At 44.8% G+C, this 22,586-nt stretch overlaps 1 protein-coding gene across 4 annotated transcripts in view; it reads left to right on the plus strand.

The window, feature by feature from the left end:
* LOC147727191 (tight junction protein 2-like) overlaps positions 1-22,586 on the plus strand; it is a 240,240-nt gene that overhangs the window by 53,097 nt on the left and 164,557 nt on the right. For all 4 annotated transcript variants that reach the window (XM_086961236.1, XM_086961237.1, XM_086961238.1 and 1 more), the window contains exon 2: positions 22,452-22,505. In XM_086961236.1, the coding sequence (XP_086817362.1) occupies positions 22,452-22,505 (54 nt within the window). The remainder of the gene's footprint in view (positions 1-22,451; positions 22,506-22,586) is intronic.

Here is a 22,586-nt window from a genome sequence, read left to right on the forward strand (position 1 = left end):
TGTATACAGATAGAACAGTGTAGGTTACCCTTTCATCTGTGGTTCCTAGTCCACATTAAGTGTGCTACCCTTGAAGTGTGTGGTATAGGTTCAATGATGCTCATAACACAAGCTTGCTTTATCTATGGGGGTTGTATGTATGATAGCAGGAGCAATGCTTCATATTATTGTGAACTATTTTGCACTTATTTTCTTATCTCTAATGCTATACCCGTTTATAGAGGCGTGTGTTCAAAAGCAGCTTAGATGATGTGGACCTTGTCATCAAGTATGTAATTTGAGATGTCATCAGTGCGGTCATAAATGATATAGAACATGTGTGTTATGTAATATGTGAAGTCCTAAGCAGTGGATGGTGGGGAGCGCAAGTTATAGTTGGTTCTGCTAACTATAACTGGTGAATTATTTTTTTTAGTTTATTTTTAGTTTAAACGTGAATGTTGTTACTAGCATATTCACTTAACTGGAACGTTACTTTAACCATTGTTATTTTTAATGAATTTCTAATTTTTTTTTAACCAAAACCGATCTTTTTATCACACCAAACTAAAATGTTACTTTAACCTTCTTTTTTTTTTTAATTGAATTTCAAGTTTATTTTAAACGTATAGTAATATTTTTTTGGGGGAAAACTTTATTATTTTCATCAAACATAGCTGATAACAATCACTTATATTTTGAATTTGGTACATTATATGGAGCAATGCCACAGGTAAAGTAATATTTAATTGTCATATACAAAGGCAACCCCCCTGCCATGCACAGCCTTTGGCTGTGCAAAGCGGGGGATTGGCCACAGGCCCTTAAGTTCTTTAAAGGGGAGAGGGTGGTGGGTCCCCCTCCCAAGCCTTATTAGGCCCTAGGGACCCCATCCACCAGGTCCTTTTTTTGTTTTTTAAAGGGGGGGCAAATTACCCCTACCCCGAGCCTTATTACGCCCTGGGGGATCCCCATCACCAGGGCTGTTTGTTTTTGTAGGGAAGTGACCCACGTAGCCCCCCTCCATGAGCCTTGTAAAGGTGCGGGGACCCTATCCCCCAAGACCCATGTCTTTTTAAGGGGATATGGTCATGCGGCCCCCTCCCCAAAGCTTATTAGACCCTTGGGACACCATCTCCCAGGGCCATTACTAAAAAATAAAAATACAAGGGCGGGAGGAAGGGCACGCGGCTCCACTTCCAGGTCTGTACATGTATGTAAAAAAGAGGAGTGGGCAGTGGGTCCCCCTTCCTGAGCCTATTTAGGCCCTTGGGGCCCCAGTCCCCAGAGTCATGGTTTTATTTTTAAGTGGAGAGGGTCATGTGGCCCACCTACCGAGCCTCATTAGATCAAGTGGACCCCATCACCCAGGACCTTTTTTTAAAAAAAAGTTTTTATTCTTATTAAAGAGGGGGGTCGCATGACCTCCTCCCCTAGCATTTGTAGGCCCCAAGGACCCCCTCCCCAGTGCCTTTTGTTTTAAATGAAGCTGAGGACCACCATGTGGCCCCCTCGCCAAGCCTTATTAATCCATGGGGACCCCTTCCCACCCCAGGGCCTTATTTTTTTAAAATGAAGGGGCGGGAGGCTGCTTAACCCCCTCCCTAAGCCTTGTAAGGTCCTGGAGACCCCATTTCCCAAGGCCATTACTAAGCAAAAAGGGGGGAGGAGAGCTACCCCCCCAACTCCTGAGCCTCTTTAGGCCATGGGGATCCCATCCTCCAGGGCTGTACATATATTTAAAAATGAGGGAGCAGCACAGCTCGCATCCCGAGCCTCTTTAGACCCTGGGGACCCCATTCTACAGAGCCCATGTTAAAAGGGTGGAGGGGGGCATTGCCCTCCACCCGAACCTGTATTGGTCCCAGGTACCCTATTTTCTGGGGACTGTACTATTAAATGTTGGTGCATTGGTGCCCACCCACGGCACCCACCATACTCATTGGTAGCCACGAGAGAAGCCCCAAGGCCCCCGCTGGCCCAGGCAGCTCCCTGCATGCAGTGGGAGCTAGCATTGCTCCGGCCCTCGGGGAGCTGCTACTAATGCTGCTATCTGTGGGCGGGAGTAGTATTTTGATCTGTTTCGCTGCCCAGGTGGGCTCCTCGGGTCGTAGCATATGAGCCGGTCCTTTGAAATGGGCTCCCAGGGCCTTTAATGGCTATGGGGGTGGGGGGGGAGGGCATACCTCCCTTTATTGAATATGATCCCAGGAATGGGCTCCCCGGGGCTTATAATTAATGAATGCGGCCCAACCACCATTTCTTCCCTCAATTGTGCAGAAGTCCTGTGGAATCGCAACTACTTTTGGTGGCTTTTTTTTTTCCTGGGGGTCCTTTTGGGTTCCCCATGGGGACAAGGGGGACAGGTTATGGCTACTCTTCCCCCTTATACTATTTTTCACTTTTTGCTTCAGCAGAGGGGATTAAATTCCAGAGTCCTGTAATGGTGGTCAGCACCATTTTTCTCATGCTGCTGGCAGCCAATCAGAGCGATCACTCCTGCAATAGTATGACTCCTGCGAGATGGCCCAAGGGAAATTAAGCTCCCTGGACCAATCCGAACACTCCATTTTTAAATTTATGTTCCTGCGAGAGTCTCACAGACCCAACCGTCCATATACAATCATTTTTTAACCTTAATTTCTCATAAATTACTGAATATGTTTACACCAAATCACAAAAAGCACAATCTGCGGACTAAGATCTAGATTCCTGTCAAATTTGATGTAAATCTGTTCAGCAGTTTTTGCTGTAGCCTTTTTTCTTCACCCCACTTAACAGATCACCCTGAAAATTTCCATACACAAACAAGTAAAAAGTAGCACCTTTTTGGAAAGTTTTGTATACATCTCCTCACCAGTTTTATCTGTTCATGGCCCAATGTGTGCCACCGCTAAAATTCATTCAGATACACCACTGAATAATGCAAACCTTTTATGTTGCTGTGTAATCAATAATAAATGCTGGACATGTTTATACATGAAAATATCTATTTAAATACATAAAGGAAATGCGGTGGAGATGCCTCGGCAGCAAACGGAAAGATCATACCAACAAATAAAAGCAATTCCCTCTCCAGTTGGCCTCTCTGCCTCTACTCCCATGCTATTACAATAGCAGATTGGAACCCTGTTAGTAATGGGTCTAAAACCACTTAAAAGTTTGGTTATATAACTAGTCTAACACCTTTGCTGTCTACTGCCTTCAAAATTTTGTAACCTATGTCCTTTGTCTTTTTTAACATAGAATGAAAGACATTTAGTTCTCATCTGGTTCTATTTGATTTCATGAACTAATTTTATAAACGGTAACCTTGTATTCAGATCTGTATTATAATCAGATTTGAATTATCTAGGCAGTTTTTTATCAGCCACAGAATGCTATGCACAGTAGTATACCCAGTGTTGGGGTTCTCTGTTCTCCATTACCACTTTGAGATGAAGTTTAGCCGCCGCAATCCGTTTGGTGGATTTTGTGGTTTTATTATCTGTATCCCCGCCTTCTATGAAATTCCAAATAGTTATTTTCCGTTATGTGCCGTCTCCCCCCCCCCTTCAAAACTGTTTAGTAAGTTTACATTCCTATAGAATATAAGTTTGCATAAAGCCCCCCCCCCCCCCCCCCCCCCCGACTCCCCATATTGTGTACAGCATATATTTAAGGCCGGCTTCCTCCAATGGCTGCATCAAGGCAATTTTCCTGCCCTTTGCTAATGCATGTTCCTCTCTTCATCCTTCCATGCTCAAGAGTTTTCTGTCACATACTTAAGCTAGGCCAGTAGCTATATAGATGCAACATTCTAACAAATTGTAACACGCAGAAACAAAAGCTATGCAATAGCGACTCTCCTTTCTCTGCTGCACCTGCTTCAGTCCATGCTTAACCCAAGCAAGAAATTTGCCAGGCAAGCAAGAGAGTCACAGAAATCTCAATGAGCCATTATGAGCGATCCTGTCAGATCAGCTCTGTAGGTACAAATAGCCAGGTCATTCAGGCGAACAGCCAGACTGATCTCCTGATAACTACGTTTACAGGTGATAACCGATATACCATCGGAAGGAAGCAGTCTGCAGGAGAACAAGGGCACTGGAAGTAGGGGAAGTTGGGGGCGGGAGTACTGCAGCACACCCTCGCTTTTGTTCTACAAGAAAATAATTATCACTTATCTCTCAATCTGTACATGCAACAACAGCCATGCGAGGGTCAAAACAACATAGCTGTTACTGATGAACAAACAGTTTGGTCTAGGCTAGACCGCGCATGCGCTGTGTCGAAGAGACATGTTGTGTTCTGTCTGTGTGCTTACAGGCTGCCCATCTCCTACCATTGGTAAACTTCAGCGTCACTCATTTTCATTGGCAGGCGGTCGTCATGCCGTCTTCTTGTATTTGGCCTTCCCATAGTGCATGGACCAAATACATGTCTCTTAACACTGCTCCCGGTTTGTGGAGCCAACTTTTTCTTTGTTTTCAAGCACTTCATAGAAGTACTTGTGTTTTCAGGCCGTCTACCTTGTACGCATACACACATATACCACTAAAATGCATATGGGTGTACATAAAGGAATAAATGCATATTTTAAAACTCGAACAGCACTTGTTTATTTTATTTTTTGCACGATCCAATGGTATTGAAGTGCTCGCTTCATTGTCTGTCTCTTGCCATAGCGCAAACACAAGCCGATTGTATTGGAGCACTTTAAGTGCTCACCATTTACAATACACAACACATTCATTTTTGTCACTGATCCTGCTTCAGTTAGTCCCCCCCCCCCCCGTCGTTGCTAGCCAATCTCCCCATCCCCTTCTGCTTGATCTGTCCCCCACTACCTCCCTCGTCCCTGCTGCTTTTCTTTGTTTTTTTTTTTTTTTTTTTTGCATAATCCAATGTTATTAGAGCACTGGTTCCGTCCTCCATCTTGCCATTCTGCCAACACCAGCCGATGGTATTGGAGCGTATTAAATGCTTGCCAGTTACAGTACACAGTCACACATTCATTGTTGTATGCAGGGGTAAGCGTAAGTGGTTTGGCCAGCATCATTAATTGTTCAGCCAACCCTGAGATTTGAACCTGGGTCTCCAGTACCCCTCTCTGCATCTCTGGCTGTTACGCTGCATCCTCGCTTGACTTCAAAGCTCCTCTGCTGTTTCTTACGATCACTTCCACATTTGTTCAGCAAGACCCCGTCCACACTAAACAAGCATTGGCAAAACCAATAGATCTCTGCAATACCCGAGCTATTGGCCTTGTCACTGTGAATGTCTTTTAGCCATGTTGTTTGGCAGTACATGTGCTGAACAGCGTTGCTGAAAGTCACTGAAAAAATGCGATGATGCTGCCAGCACTGGCCATGTCATAGGGCTTTTTAGGTTTTGCCTAGCAAATGCGTACGAAGTACGCATGCGCTAGGAAAAATCTTATGTTTTGCTCTGTGGGGTCGGGTATCTGCCCCCTCCTCCCATTGGCTAGCTCCATAAATGGAGGCTAGCCATTGGGAGACGGCTCTGTCCGTCAATCCCGGACCAGATTCGGGGGCGTTCCCGAGAATTTTTCCATTTTGGTGACGTCAGCCGAAAGCCTGTTCTCGGGGAACGCCCCCGAATCTGGTCCGGCATTGACGGCACCCGGAAGAAGTCCAGGTGAGTGCTTGCTTTTTTTTGTGCTTTTTTTTTTTGCCCGTTCCCACCCCCTCTCCCGCTCTCCGTGTCTCCGGACCCCGTTCCCGCCCCCCTACCGCTGCCTCGCTCTCCGTGTCTCTGGCCCCGTTCCCGCCCCCCTACCGCCGCAAAGTAATTGAGCAATGCTGTGTTTGGAACGGGTGGGACGCCGCATCCAGGGGGGTGGTAAATTTGAACCGAGGCTAGGGCCGCAGGAGCTGCACTTATAGTCGGGGGGGGGGGGGGAAACGTGGCATCTTTTACACAATAGCATAGCGCACACCTTTGTGTGTTCGTGGGGGCGGACGTTCGTGGGGGTGGGGGCGGAGGGGTGGCCCCCGGGGTTCAGATTTGAAGTTAGGCCACTTTATGGCTGTGCGCTTTGTAAGCAGCGCTATTTGCCTCTGTTACCACCACCAAGTAAACTTAGGCCAGGAAGTGCTTCGAAGCCCTTTGTGTAACACCTACGTCACGCAGACTCTCCCTCAGTAATATCTGAAGACCGAACGGTTACTCATAGCCCCTTCTACAGCCCTTCAGTCCTTTGTAAGCGCTATAAAGATGCTGTGCTGTTACCGATAAGAGGCACCCGTGGGCCTCGGATGTAGTTTTAAAGACAAAGTTCCCTGCGCAAGATTACCCCTCCAGCGGACTTGATGTGCCTGGAGCCGGGCCCTGTTGGTCGTGTCCAGGCGCCGAGAGTGGCGGCAGAAAGGTTCACATTTATTTTGTTGTTGCTTCTCAAGTGTGCTGTATAGCTGTAGAAGGGTGAACTTTATTTGTTGAGGAGGGGGGGGCTGTCGATTATGGTAGGCTGTCTTGGCCCTGCAGCTTAGTGTCCTCAGCTTGGGTAGTTGTGTAGAGCTACATAACTCTATAAATAGGAGGCTAGATCTGTGGCCCACTTAGTTCTAAGCGCTATGTGCAGGCTGGGCGCTAGAATCCACCCGCACGTCTGTAGTTCTATCCTAGGGCGCCTCAGCCGGGTTGATTTCATCTTGCCCTGGCCTCCGCCTCGTTCCATATCTCACCCTGGGATGTGCTGTGAGGGGTTCAACAAACGGCGCATTCCGAGCACCCACTTGTGGCTGCCCTGGTTGGGCTCATCCCACGGTTACCTGTGGGTGGCGGGCCTTCGTCTTGCGCTTCCACGCGCTCTGCTGGGATGCTGCATTACGCGTTTAACGCTGTGAGGCCGGGTTATACTAGCACGTGACCAGAGAGTGCGCGGTCTTTTATGAAATATTATGGGGGTCTATTTCCAATATTCGAGGTCGTTTTCCTTCCTGGCCTCTCTAATAATGGTTTAAACTTCCCGATCGCACCCGCGTTCAGAGACAAGCTCGAGGTTGTGTTTGAGCGGAGTGTAGCGGGAAGGCCGCGGGTTCCTGCAGCCTCGCCCCGGTTTTATTATTGGGTGTCTTTGGATAGTGCTGGGGTAACCCGCTTCAAGGCGCAGCAAAGGCCTGTCCGAAGAACGGGGGTGCAGAACTATAGTGAGTACTTTTCTCGATTCGAGATCTCGCCTTCTCCAAGGCCCGGTGAAGGGTGTAGGCCCGGTCACTATAGGAGTAGAGGGCCGTCTTCAGCCCTGAAGAGTTTAAAAAAAAATATATATCTTAATCTAGTTGTTTGTTTAGTAATATTGAATTAGTGTTGGCATCTGCTTCCCTTCGCCTGGAGCTCGTGCGTGTGGGGGGGCTGTGTGTGTGTGTGGGGGCTCTCTGTGGGTGTTTGTGTGTGTAATTTGCGAGAGAATAAGCTATTGGCATTGTAAATGACAATGCCATTTATTTATGTTTAAAAAAACATAAATAAAAATGTCAAGAGCAATGCCAATAGCTCTAACTTTAACAAAGGCAAAACCATTGCATTGTAAATGCTTGTTTTATGTTAGGAGGGGCAGGACAATAATCTCAACATGGGGGGGCGGAGGCGCGAAGAGACCCTGCGTTGGCTCAACATCCTGTGATTCTGGGCTTTCAGTAACTTTCAGCCATACCGAACAGCAGACATTCACATTGACCTGGCCAATAGCTCTGGCATTACTGAGACCTATTGGCTTTGCCATTGCTTGTTCTCTACAGCTCTGCCGGGCATGTAGAAATGAAGTGAAGGTAGCACAACGTGTAATCTGGTCCAATCACTGAAAAGTTTAATGTCAGTGCAGTATGTCCAGTCCAGTCCGTAGCTATATAATTAAACAAAACGAGGGCATGGCGTATGTAGAAATGCTAAACTGTTTTAGAGCCGCATATCTTTTTTGTTCTTAAGAGCTGATTGAAATTGTGACTTTTTCTTCTTGGAATTATGTTAGTTCATTAGTATTAAACAGTTTGCTTTCTTTGCTGATGAGCTATTAACAATAAAACCGAAAGGAATGGCACGCCAGAATTAGATTAGCTGTAGGTGTGCCACATTCTTCTTTTAAAAGTACTGGGCATTTGTTCCTGGTTTGAAATTCTCTAGTGGTTAGTAGCTTGTATTTAAATAGGATTTTGTTTAAAATACCCTTGATTGAAGTTTGCGTCTGTTTGCTACTATAATAATTCAGAATTTATTTGGCCAGCTCTAAATACGTTATTTTCTAAGACTTTGTTATTATATTTTATATTCAAAGTTTTAATTTTAAAGTGGCAAAAATGCACCTTATGTTGATTTCTCATTTTCTTTAAACAGCCATGATGTATAAATACAGGAGGCGGCGCAAAAATACTGGTCAGCTGTATCTAACCAGAGGTCATTGCTATGGTGAACAGAGCGAGGCCAGCAGCCTCCACCCTCTCAACTAGCTGATTTATTTGCTCATTCTCACAGTGTTTGGACTGGGAGATAAACTCCCTGGACACATGATGCTTCGACAGGATGTTTTGGAAAATAGGCTGGGACACTGGTTTAAATCACAGAAAGGGATTGAAAGCACAATGGGTTAAGCAACTTGGACACTAAACAGCAATTTTTTTCATAATTAATTAATTATATATAGTAGCCACTTGACATCATTCAATCGATGCAATGTTTGGACCATTAACTTGAGAATTAGAGGACCAGGCCTATCATGAACTACTGACAATACATCTCTTCAAGGCATTGCTCTAAAAACGTAACCTTCATGCTGATGGAGTTTTAATATTTTTAACCTAAATTCATAGGAGTTGACTAACAAGCCTTCTTAGCAAGTACATTCCCCTTCTTGGTTCAGGGGCATGGCCAGCAGTGAAATAAGAAGAAATTAAATGGTAGATTATGAGATGAATTGGAAAAGAGTGCTTGTGGGGGATTGTGTCAAACGGCCCTCTTTACCATCAGCTAACGCAAACACGCTCATGAAATGAAATGAAATGAATGAAATGAAATGAAAAAAGATTTATAAAGCGCATGGCTGCCCGGGAGCGTCCCAGAGCTGAGAGTGCTGTGGAAGTCTGAGGGGAAGTTCAGGGAGATGACGGGTGAGCTTATAGCGTTTGTGGGAAGAGGTGTGTCTTCAAGAGTTTACAAAACTTCATGTAGGTCGGTTCGAATCGAAGACAAGTTGGCAAGGAATTCCACAAGGTTGCAGCAGTGACCGAAAAACGCCGCCCTCCAGTGCGTGCCTTCCTAACTCTGTGAACAGTGGCCAGGTTACCTTGGGATGAGCGGAGAGACCTGGTAGTTTTGTAGGGATGGAGCATTTTCCCAAGAATAGGGTGCCCTTTGCCCTGAAGGGATCTGTGAGTGATGCACAGAGCCTTAAATTTGATCCTTTCCCGGATAGGCAACCAATGAAGAGCTCTGAGTGCTGGTTTAGCCGATGTTCTCCGGGAGGTGCCTGTCAGCAGCCTAGCTGCTGCGTTTTGGATGCGCTGAAGGATATTAATGGTGGATTCTGGCGCGGCCATAAAAAGGGCGTTACTGTAGTCTAATCTAGATAAGATAAGACCCTGAATGAGCAGCTTTCGGGATTGTGTCAGAAGAAGGGGGAGAATCTTCCGGGCTGAGCGAAGTAGGCCCACACAGGTGCCTGCCGTCTTTTTGGCCTGTGTTTTCAGGGAGAGATCTTGCTCCAGCCAGAACCCTAGGCTTTTGATTTCTTTCTTTGGTTGCGGGAGATCCCCTAGACACAGGGGCTATATGGAGGTGGGAAGGGATGTCATTCGCTGGCCCAGAAGCATAAGCTCTGTTTTTGTGCCATTTAATTTGAGTCGCGAGTCCCACATCCAATTATAGATTCCTGAGAGGCAGTTATGCAGCTTTTTGAGGTTGTCCTTTTCCAGGGAGAGTGAGACGACCATTTGGGTGTCATCAGCGTATGTGACAACTTTAATCCCAAAGGGAGTGACAACCTCCTCCAGGGGGGCCATATAAATGTTGAATAATGTAGATCTCAATGAAGAGCCCTGAGGTACCCCACACTGGAGGGGGAAAGGCTTGCAGCGCGCATTCCCTTCACACACCTGGAAGGTTCTGTCCTTCAGAAAGGATGTGAGCCATCGCAGTGCGGTACTTCTTACCCCTAAGTTGAGAAGGCACTGGACCAGGATCTTATGGTCTATAGTATCGAATGCAGCGCTTAGATCCAGGAGGATCAGCATAGCCGATCCTCCTGAATCCAAGATGCACCTTGCTTCCTCGACCACTGTTAAAAGGGCCGTCTCAGTTCCCTGACCCGGGCAGAACCCGGTTTGAGAGGGGCGGAGCAGATTGTTGGTTTCTAAGGTCGATAGTTGTTGGTTTACAGTTTTCTCTGCGATCTTACTAAGCCCTGGCAGGAGAGAAATTGGTTGGAGGTTTGCAAAGTCATGGGGATCAAGTCCTGTTTTCTTCAGTAGTGCTTTTACTACTGCCTGTTTCCAGCTAGGGGGGGAACCACTCCTTGGTCAATTGAGGCTTTAATAAGGTCTGTGGCCAAAGGCGAGATGGTAGGTCCCACATGCTGAAGGATGTACATGGGAGCCGGGTCATTAGGGGATCCACTTTTCATGGCAGTCAGAGCAGTTAGAAAGCCTTCTTTGGATATCTGGTTAAAGGAGTCCAGAGTGGGGCCTGTGTTTGCGGCAGTAGGATCCGCAAGGGCGTAGCTACCTGTCTTTGGCGGGAGGGATTGTAAGATGTTTTTTATTTTGCTCTCGAAGAAAGCAGCTAATTGGTTGCATCTGGTGTCCGAGGTATCCTGCACCAACGGGGGGTCGGGTATTTTGAGTAGCTCTTTTACTATTTTGTATATCTCTCGAGACGAGTTGGAGGCTGTTCTAATTTTCTCTTCGAAGAAAGAAGCTTGGGCTGTTTTCCGAGCTGATTTATAGGTCCTCATAGCTGCTTTATATTTCTCCTTTTTGAGGGGGGCCCAGTCTTTTCTCCATCTACGCTCCAGGTTCTTGCAAATTTTTCTTAAGTCTCTAAGTTCTTGGGAGTACCATGGAGACTTAAAGACTTTGCTTTTTTTCTTCAAATTTTTCTTGGGTGCTACCGAATCAAGGGTATTAATCAGCCACTTAGTGAAATTCGCGTCAGCTTTCAGAGGGTCGGGATCAGCGAGAGGGCAGTGCTTTCTAGTTCCCGGGTCCAGCTCTCAAAGGAGAGTTTGGACCATATTCTCTCCTGAGTGCAAGAAAGTACCTGAGCCTGAGGGAAGTCCAAATTGGTTTGCCATGCGAACGGGATGAGGAAGTGGTCCTACCAAGGTAATGGGAGGGGGGGGCGATATTTCTATTTTGGGGATGTTGGAAAAAATCGGGTCGAGAAGATGTCCTTTCGCGTGTGTAGCCTCAGAGTTTTTAAGGAGGAGGCCAAACGCATTCATCTCTGATTTAAGATCGCCTGCAATTTTATCGGAGAGATCATCGAAATGAAGATTCAGGTCTCCTAATAGAATAAAATTAGGTGTCGCGGCACAGGAGGTGATTGTGGTTTCTAGCAGTGAGCCTACGAATTGTCCTAGGCTTCCGGGGGGGCGGTATATAAGAATACCCAATAAGGATTTGTTTGGCGTAATTTGTAGGCTAAAATAGACGCTTTCACAATCCGAAATTCCTCCCTCTTGTATCCTGCAGGTAAATTTGTACCTGTAAACTATGGCTAGCCCACCTCCCTTTCCCTGAGTTCTGTTATGGAACTGTATTAGGAATCCCTGGGGTAACATACTAACAATGTCTGCCTCAGAGTTAGAGGTCAGCCATGTTTCCGTGAGGAATAGTATGTCCATGTTGGTATCCTGAATTAGCAGATTGATTTCTATACAATGTTTGGGTATAGATCTGCAATTAAGCAGGGCCAGGCTTATTTGTTTCGGTATCTGGCAATTGTGTTTCGAAGGAGGGTCAACCTGGTGAGATGGTAGTAGTTCAGGGGGGGTGATTTTGGTTCTAAGATGCAGGAGTTCATCTCGTGAGTATTTGATCCGAAGTTTGGGGGAAGTGGGCATAGTGTCTGGCCCTGAGCCATGGGGCGTTCAATTTATAGGGACTGGGCCCAAATCGCCCAGCCACTAGAGCGCTGTCCACTGCCTGCTCCAAGATGGCGCCCGAAGTCTGCGCCTCGAGGGGGGTGGATGTGGGATGACCGGGAGCCCGAAAATCGGCTTTCAAAAGAGCAATTAATTCTGCAGGAGGATGCGGCGCAATGCGGTCACAGGGAGCGATATTAGGAGTAACACACAGGTATTTTCGAGTTTTTTACAAGAGCTAAAAATAGCGTGATTCTATATTCTGACAGTGCTAAAATATTTAAAAAGAGACTCTATACTCCCGGCTTCCGCCTCAGGAGTCCATGCATACAGTCGCTCACACTCTCTCACACTCTCTCACGCTTATCACAGACTCTTACTCACTCTTATCACAGACTCTTACTCACTCTTATCATGTACTCTTACTCACTCTTATCTCTCTCTCTCTCTCTCTCTCTCTCTCTCTCTCTCTCTCTCTCTCTCTCTCTCTCTCTCTCTCTCTCTCTCTCTCTCTCTCTCTCTCTCAAGCACACACTTCTGAGTATGCATAAGCAGTTTGGTAAAGCTCTCACCCATCACACACCAAGAGCATTCACCTGCAACTCATAGAAGTTGAAAGATTAACAAGGTGGGCACATATCCTTTCTGACTATAAATGGCACATTCCTCACACGTTGAGTCAAGTGCCAGTCTCTGATGAAAGCCTTGCTGTTTCGAAAGGCCACCTCCAAACTAAATACTTGTAATAGTATGTGGCACACTGTACACATGCCAATCGTGTATATTATACTGAACAGATAAGATTCTTGGGACAGTGAAGGACTAAAAGTCGAAACAACTAAGAGGGAATGCTTGAGAGTGAGTGGAAATTTCTGTAATTGGGTATGGGAACATGAAAGTACATGAAAATAAATTAGAAGGAATGTGACCGTATAAGAGTTAACATTTAGACTATTATAATGAATGTGCTCGTTTCGGAGGATGTGGCAATAGCTCTGAGGGAATTTGAGATTGAAAGAATGAATGCAAATGAATGTGTGGCTGTAGGTAAAAGTTCATTTAAGCTCCGAACCCTGTATGTGCCAGTGAAGGTAACTTACAGATGAGTGTCATACTTCCAAAAGAAAAAAATACATTATGGTTTGTATAATAAGTGTACTAATTCAAATTCAAAGATAGCTTTATTTGGTATTTAGCAAACACCATATAAGCAAACACTACAAAATACAATCAAAAACACAACATTAGACACTTTGGTATTAAAAAAGAAATCACTGCAACAAATTCCTCTTCGTTACACTTGTCAATCAATTAATCTAGTCTTAAAAGCCATAAGATCTTTTCATAAAAACGTTTGGTACAAAAATGAATTCATTGGATTGATAAAACGGTTGAGGTAAATATAACATATTTATGTATTATGTGGTGTTATTAGGCACAGAATAATACTCCTGCAAACCCTCAGCCTTCTAATCGCTTCTCATGGTTCCTCTACATTTTATAATGAACGACAAACATTTTATCACCACTACAATAGTGAGCTCATCTTGGAGCAAATACAATCTATGGAGGGCAGTTTTACAACTTCTCAGACCCCACAGCTTTAATAGTGGCAACAGGTGTTTTTTCCTCCCCCACTGATAATACTTGCAGAAAAGGATACAATGTATATTAGACTGGGTGGCTACTCCATCACACGGACATTTTATCAATTTCCCAGACCAATCATTTGGAACAGGGAACGTTATTAGCCTGAAAAAAGAATCCGTCCTCAATCGTGCTAAAAGCATTCTGTGATAGCATGAAAAATTTGGCGCCAAATAAGGATGAAGGCCATGATCATGGAGGATCTGGCGATGGGCTATGATGGTAGACTTATTCCCATCTAGATAATATCTCCTCTCCTCCAGTAGACCAAGGCATGTCTCTTTTAATACTTTTTTTGACATTTGGGCACATGAGTTTGGGTTTGAAAAGCATTCTGGTTGGCCGATGGAATTCAGAAATTTTTTAACATAGGCCAGCCATGGCTGTTTAGCGCCGTTAGCTTGCTGCAGGCAATCATGAATTACTTCCCTATTAAAGGTCGTGTCCTCGCATGTCCAAATCTTGTGCCACAACATGACTGGCGCTATCTTTATCAGATCACTAATATGGGATCTGTCAAGTTCATTGTGGCATATGGTAGTAGATGTGGAACGCGGGACTCCTAAAAGATACCTCAGGAAAGCATTCTCCACCCTTTGGATTTCAGAGCTATCTGCAAGTCCCCAGATCCCCGCCCCATAGACAGCTGTAGACACGCATTTTGCTGCATAAATCTTAAGTAGTGTGTCTACCGGTTTCCCGCCGAGTTTTTTAGCAAATTGCTTGACCGCCCCTATTGAGCGGGCAAAGACCAAATTCCGGGAGGTGATCGCTGTAGACCATGTCCCCCTATTGTTAAAAATAATACCCAAATAAGAAAAGGTTTTAGATATTGCTATCTTTGAATCGTTAACAAAGGTTTTGCAGTCAGGAGCTTTTTTTCTGGTGGTACATGACATCGTGAAAGTTTTCCCCACGTTTATTTTTAGGCCTCTAGAGCTCATGAAGGTTGCAAAGCCCATTAGTGCCTTTTGGAGTCCCCGCTGAGTGCGGGCCATGATCACCGCATCATCAGCGTATAACAATAGTGGGACTGCGAGACCATTTATCTTGGGGTAGTCCACCTCCAGATCATTCAAGAAAGCTGCTACCTCGTTGATATACAGGTTGAATAAAAATGGCGCAAGTATGCAGCCTTGGCGAACACCCTTTGCTATTGGAAATTTTCTGGTTTGCTCGCCATTTTGCCAAATCTCACCGTGGCACCTGCATCTCTATACAACTCCTGGATAAAACTTAAGATGTTTTTATCTATCCCCATTGTGGTCAGGGTTTTCCACAGCATTCCATGATCCAAACAATCAAACGCCGAGGTTAAGTCAACGAATGTTAGGAACAGGTTCCCTTTTTTTGATCCAATGTATTTATTCATTATGAGGGACAGGTTTAGACCCTGCTCTATGGTTCCCAAACCCGACTTAAAACCATATTGGAATTTTGAAAGTATCCCATTGCTCTTGGACCAGGTTTGTAATTTGGTTAGCAACACCCTGCCTGCTACTTTCATTAGATTGTCTAACAGGGAGATGGGGCGGTAACATTTTGGGTCTTGTCTGTCCCCTTTTTTAAATATTGGGATGACTATTGCTTCATTCCATGTATTGGGAAAACCTAATTTAGTGTAAGCATTCAGTACATTTGCTAGTAAGGGGGCCCAAAGATCTACGTTCCCTTTAAACAAATCAATGGGGACTCCATCAGGTCCCGGGGCCTTTAAACTAGCGCTCTGGCAAATCGCTTGTTCCAGGTCTGCAGGGGTAAACATTACTTTTAGTGGGAAATTTCCCTGAAACTGTATAAGTGTACTAAAGATGGTTTCTTCAGGCTCCTAGATCTGCATGAACCCGAATGAGTTATTTCAAGCACAGTGACTGACATACACCAGAGCGAGTTCATTCAAGTTCATAGACTAAGGTGTTTTAGGGCTGCTGCACGTTTAGGATTTTAAATATACAGAGAAAGTTAATTCTAGCCCACTTCCCTACATGTACCAAGGAGGAATGATTTGAATTTAGAAACATACGTCTTGCATGATATAAGACTGTATGTTAATCCTCAGCCGCTGATGCTTTACAGAAAAGAACAGTCATCCTGTCCGATGCTGGCAAAGATGCATAACCCTGCATAGAAAAGATGAACAGGCAGACTTCTAGCAATAGTAGCTTGACAAGCCTAAGGAATGTTTCAGTCTTCGTTATAACACTACACGTGTTTTGTCAAGAATAATGACGTGATCTGTGTTACTAGTTGATGACACTTTTTATATGTGGTTTGATCATTAATTTTTTGTAAGTCACAATAGTCAGTGATACGAAATTTTGAAGGATGGGTTTTTCTTTGGCACTGCATTTTAATGAGCGTATGTAGGCATAATGTTCTTATGGTGTTTGTAATACCTTAGTTGCACAATGTTTCTTTTTCAAATCGTTTTTCCTGGTGAACATTGTGTTATTGTGTATCTAGGCTTTAACACAGCGCAGATATATCTATATTTTTGAAGATCCGGTGCATTATTACTTAAGGGGCACTGAAAAAATTGGTGTATTGTATACAATAATGTGCTTCCTTGCAGAACAGTCTTTATAACCTATAACATTATAATCCATGTATTTAGAAAAATGGTCTAAGATCTGAACCATTTGACCTCACTTATCCAAGTATACCTCTATCTAAGGATCCTGGACAGGGTTAAGTGCGCCACTTCAATCACCTGTTTAGTGTGCCATGCTAACTCCTATGCTATTTGAGTGGTGTCACCAGAGACCAGAACCCCCACTCAAAAATGTGTTAATGCACCGCTGGAGGGGAATGACCACAACTGCAGTGTTTCGTGAGGGATGGCTTTCCCAAACTTGCGGCCTACCACCAGCCTGCAGTATTGTAGTGAAAGGTACCATGTTATTTCAGAAGAAGCAAAAAGAGTTAACACAGCAGTAAATTCACAGCGATGTCGCCTGTGTTACCACTCATCCAAAATTATTTGATGCACCTCTACAGAAAGTCTTAATGTGTTGGTGAAAAAGTCAGCAAATTCCTTGGATGGCTTAGCAAAGCCTTTCTAAAACTAATCTTCAAATTCAGAATCCATCAGATCTATGATGACTGAAGCATGTATGGCCTTTAGGTATCCTAAAATATCTGCCGAGGTGTTAACACCTCGTGCTGAGAACAAAAGCTGAACTGGAATTCAAAATGTATTTTTTGTCAAACCAATGAGTCGCAATGCTAGTTTGCCATATCGAAAAGGAGCAATCACTGTCTTATCACAGTGAAGGCCTCATTCTGTGAAGTAATGAAAAGAACCCAAATAGCAAATTTTAGCTGTGACAGTCCTACAGTATAACATACCAATAGTAAAATATCTTGTAGGAGCTGTAAAATAAATACCAAGTGGGCATAACTTCTTATGTAGTTAAATTAAGTCCGGTGCAATAGCGGTTGGTTTGCTCTGCACGTTTGCCTTGGTAATATCAAAAGGAGAATGAATGCCAACAGCTTTATGTGTTGAATTGTGTCTCAAGTGTTAGAGCATTTCTGCATCATTAGCAGCAACCCGTTTAAACAGTAGAATTCACATGAAGGGTGCTGGTAAGAGTCATGAAGATTGAGACAAAAGATAAGACGGGCCATGGGAGGAAGTACAATATTCCCTGCTAGTGTTTGTCCAGAAAATGCCACTGTGCGCAGGTGGTAAGGTTCTCAGGAGATGCTGTTCCCTGTACTCTCTGCGAAAATGCATGAGACTGTACGACCAGGTTAACTGTAGCTGAAATTGGAGGTCAGGAATAAGGTGTCCATGTACCTACCGGGATCAGATTGCTTTACAGGGCAATCATGGGGTGCCTGACTGCTTGTCTGACAGTTCAGTCTGTGGGACGTATTTTGGCTGTTTGTGGGCCAGTATAATGATCTGCTGGGCCGGATTTTACTGTTGATTTTAATCCTTTTGAAACAAACATTGCCTGTGGCAAGATCACATCCATGCAGTCCTCCATACCTTGCAAAACACTTAAGCAGTGTGTCTTAACAAGATCAAAACTGCACCAATTTGCAAACATGGGCCACTTTTTTGGTATCTACTTCTTTAATTCCCCCACCTATATTCTCTCACTCCGAAACTGGTACCTACCACCATGGGCATTATTGATCTCTGGTGGCAATCTGTAGCTGAAAAGTTATACCCAAGAGAATTAGCATTGCACATGTCCAGCATAGACGTGTGTCATCTGATGTTGTGTTTGGCAGAGGAGTCACCCGTGTTGCTTGTAGTCCTAATGTAACACCCCTAGTGCCGGCGTTGCCTTAATGACAGTCTAATATTGCCTACACGTATAACCTGTTGTAACCTAGAATTGTTCCACGTTGTTCCTAAGCTGAATGCAGAATTTGCAGCATTTAATGAAGACTCCACTCTTTTATAATACACACAAGGATCCCTTCTGTGCCTGTGGTGGTGGCCGAAAGGCTCCTTACATTTCCCTTCTGTTAGAGCTGACCGGGGCAGAGAACTCTCCAGGATCCGCCTCTGGTCAGAGTTTCTGTGGCTGCTTACTGCTCTTCAATCCCTGAAGAGCTACCTCCATCGTTGCTGTAGATAGAAGATGTCTACCCAAGCACAAGCAGTCTGTACCTGACAGCAATTAACAAACAAAGGGGGGAGAGAGAGAGAGATCAGAATGGATTCATTCTCCCTGGGCATACATAAATAAACAGTTAGAATCCACTCCTTGGAATTGAGGGTGTCTCCTCCGCAGTGGGGAACACCTTTATGTTTTTAGGTCCCCTCACACACCAACAGGCCCCTTTGGTTTCATGCTTCATCATCGGGGGCATCGTACCCCTCTACGGGGTACGGAGTGCTACGACCTACGAAGACGCGGGAGCACTTGTTAAGACTATGTGTGGTGTTGGTGAGGGGTTTATTTAAATAAGTGTGAGTGTATTGTGGGGTTTGGGAAATAGTGAAAGTTAAAAAGAACCTGGCTCGTGGGGTGACTAAAAATTATTCAATAAGCCCCTGGGCTGGTGCTGTTAAAAAAGAGGATGGGAGGTCTCTACGCTGACAATGTGCGTTACCTCCTTTTTGTGTGCATCGACATGTTTCGGTGCCAGAAGCACCTTCTTCAGGACGGGGTGCACAAATCCCCACCTTACTCACGTTTCTCTAACTGATACTAGAAATTTCTAATAAAAGTGAGGAAAAATCATTACAGTGCAGGTTATGTACCTAGCAAGAAAAGAACGTCGTCTATTGATCAACTGTTTTGGAGTTGTAGATAAACCTCATGAGCCAGTACGTCAGGATCTGGTGTGCTAACTAGCACGATTTCTACGAGGAAATATCTCCCGATCGATCCCTTATCACCGGAGCCATGAAGGGATCGATCGGGAGGTATTTCCTCGTAGAAATCGTGCTAGTTAGTTAGTGATCAATAGACAACGTACTTTTCTTGCTAGGTATATAACCTGCACTGTAATGATTTTTCCTCACTTTTATTAGAAATTTCTAGTATCAGTTAGAGAAACGTGAGTAAGGTGGGGATTTGTGCACCCTGTCCTGAAGAAGGTGCTTCTGGCACCCAAACATGTCGACGCACACAAAAAGGAGGTAACGCACATTGTCAGCATAGAGACCTCCCATCCTCTTTTTTTTTTTTAACCGCACCAGCCCGGGGGCTTATTAAATAATTTTTTGTCACCCCACGAGCCAGGTTCTTTTTAACTTTCACTATTTCCCAAACCCCACAATACACTCTTACTTATTTAAATAAACCCCTCACCAACACCACACATAGTGTTAACAAGTGCTCCCGTGTCTTCGTAGGTCGCAGCACGCCGTACCCCGTAGAGGGGTACGATGACCCCGATGATGAAGCATGACACCAAGGGACCTGTTGGTGTGTGAGGGGACCTAAAAACATAAAGGTGTTCCCCACTGCGGAGGAGACACCCTCAATTCCAAGGAGTAGATTCTAACTGTTTATTTATGTACCTGACAGCAGCCACATGAGCCTGACTGAGCACCCAAGCAAAGCAGGTGCAGTGTAATTCTTTCAACTTTTTAGTGTAGCTCACCCAGACTCCTTTTACTTTCTCTGTAGGTATCTGCCACCCCCTCTCAGGATGTGTGTCCCTGTGTGCTGTTTACCTTTTTATACCAGTCTTCTATCTATAGCAATTATCCCCACAAACTCCCCAGATTTTTTTAGCCCAATGTTACTGAGGGTGTGGCAGTGGGTGGTCCAAATCAATGAGTTTGTGTGTGTATAGGGTTGGTAGGAGCTACACGGTTCACCAGTAGAATTTTAGGCTCGCATTTTAAAAGCACAGCTTTCAAGCAGACCTATTTACATCAGAAATTGAGGAGGCTTTGGGCCTGCCTCTCCCATCCATGTGCTTGTGACTTCGGAAATCATCTCTTGGTTCATCCCAGGGGTGTATTAATCTCTCACTTAGTGCTGTGGGCAGTTTGAGTGTATCCTTCTGCCTCCTCTCTAGTGTTTGTGTTGAACGGCATGAGGAACTACTTTACAACTGGAGCGACTTCAATAATTTAATTCTGCCTTTTATTTCTGGTCTGGCTTTAATGGGCTTGCCTGGTTAGCACATTAAACCTAGATCAATTAGCTTTTCCAGTTCTAGTTTACAGCGACAAAGTTTTTAAGAAAAGTCATCATGGCTGGCCTAGTTAGGAAAGATTGCACCTCAGCTTTTGTTATGCAACCGTGCTTGGGTGTGGCCTTCATCTTACCCTGCCAGTCCCACTTTTCTGTCATATATCAAATGCCAAGGAGGCAAACTACATTTTTTAATTAAAACATTGAGAAACCTCAAAGAGATAGTATGAGATCCTTGAAAAGTACAGCACGAAGTGGCATCGAATTTTTCTTCATCTGGAAGTATGTTCAGTCTGTCCTGTTATGACTAACCATGCACTCCTTGCTGGACATTTGACTTTTTATTGCGTTCCTTGAATGATTGTAATCCACCAGAGACTATACCAAGGACGAGAGGAGGAATGGTATGTCGAAAAGCAAAGATTGGGGGTTTACTTTGCAACCATTCATCTCTTTAACCAAATGATGTGAACATTCGTGAGCTAACTATGCACACACGACCCGGATGCAGTCTAGAATAGGTGTAATCTACAAGTGCAGAACTTGAAGTATGCCTACGTGCGGATTTGTGGGTAACAACTCGATGAAAAGGTGTGGGCGTTTACAGTGTTCTAGCTATATATTCACAAATATACATAGTGACCGGTTATAGCTATATATTCACAAGTCGTGTGTTGAGGCATTCGGGTCCTAGGTCATAGAGGGCCTTGTGTGCGTGCGTGGGTGAGGAGACGGAACGTTATTCTCTTGTTGACGGGGAGCCAGTGGAGGTCCTTCAGGTGACCGGAAATGTGAGCATGACGGGGGATGTCCAGTATGAGTCTGGCTGAGGCGTTTTGGATGCGTTGGAGTTTTTTCTGTAGTTTGGCTGTGGTTCCGGCGTAAAGGGTATTTCCATAATCCAGTCGGCTGGTGACCAGTGCGTGGGTGACTGTCTTTCTTGTTTCAGTGGAGATCCAGCGGAAGATTTTTTTGAGCGTGCGTAGGATGTTAAAGCATGAAGATGAGACGGCGTTGATTTGTCTGGTCATCGAGAGGGAGGAGTCTAGGATGAAGCCCAGGTTACATGCGTGATCTGTAGGTATGGGTGCTGTGCCCAGGGCCGGTGGCCACCATGAGTCGTCCCAAGCAGAGGGGTATGATCCTAAGATGAGGACTTCCGTTTTGTCCGAGTTTAGTTTTAAACGGCTGTTCTTCATCCATTCGGCTACTTCTTTCATTCCTTCGTGTAGATTGGTTTTGGCGGTGTTTGGGTCTTTGGTAAGGGAGAGGATCAGCTGGGTGTCATCTGCGTAGGCGATGATGTTGATGTTGAGGTTGTGTTGGCGCGCGATGGATGCGAGGGGACTCATGTATACGTTGAAGAGGGTGGGGCTGAGTGAAGATCCTTGTGGTAGACCACAGATGACTTTGGTGGCCTCTGATTTGAAAGGGGGGAGGCGGACTCTCTGGGTTCTACCGGCGAGGAACGAGATGATCCAATCCAAAGCTTTTCCTTGTATTCCGACGTTGGGGTCGGGGTGGGGAGGGGCGGGGTGGGGGGCGGAGGCCACCCTGCCAGATTTACAGGCTGTGGACATGAGTATGTGGGTCTTGTGCGATCAGGGGGGTGGGTGGGAGTTGGAGTATTATTTTTAGTGTTGCTTCTTTACGTTTGGACGTTATTGGAAAAAGTCAGTCATCATATCTGTATAGTTTGATTATGCAGGCTTCTCTGGGGTGCAGAGCTCTGCAATTTATGTGCAACTTGACGAATAACATTTGTTTAAAAAAAAAATAGGTAACTCCTGGCATGTCCCTGTTCACTGTCTGCCTTGCTATATTTGAGTGTTTGGTCCCAAGCATGGTATTGACACAACCTTGCCACGTGTAAAATTTGCACTTCCTGCTAAACTTAATTACACACTTGCTGTTACTTGGAAACATGTTAATGTGGTGTTTCCATGCACAGATGGGAAAAGTCATATTTGTATGTCCGTAAATTAAAGAATGAGATTTAATTTTGATCTTGCTCCCCGTCTCCCCTTGCAATCTGTTTGTGACATTTAGGAGGCATTGTTTTCATAGGCACTGTAGCATATCACATTTGTTTTTACTAATGGATGTTTTTCTCTCCATTTCTAAAACAGGTTATGGGCATGGAAGAACTCATATGGGAACAATACACTGTCACTTTGCATAGGGTAAGATTATTTTAAGTTACTAAAAATAAATACAGTACAATACGCTCGAAACATCCATCTGTAGTGTGCCGCTGAAATGAT

The sequence above is a fragment of the Lissotriton vulgaris genome, chromosome 3_1 (genome assembly GCF_964263255.1).
Source record: "Lissotriton vulgaris chromosome 3_1, aLisVul1.2, whole genome shotgun sequence".
Classification (NCBI taxonomy): domain Eukaryota; kingdom Metazoa; phylum Chordata; class Amphibia; order Caudata; family Salamandridae; genus Lissotriton; species Lissotriton vulgaris.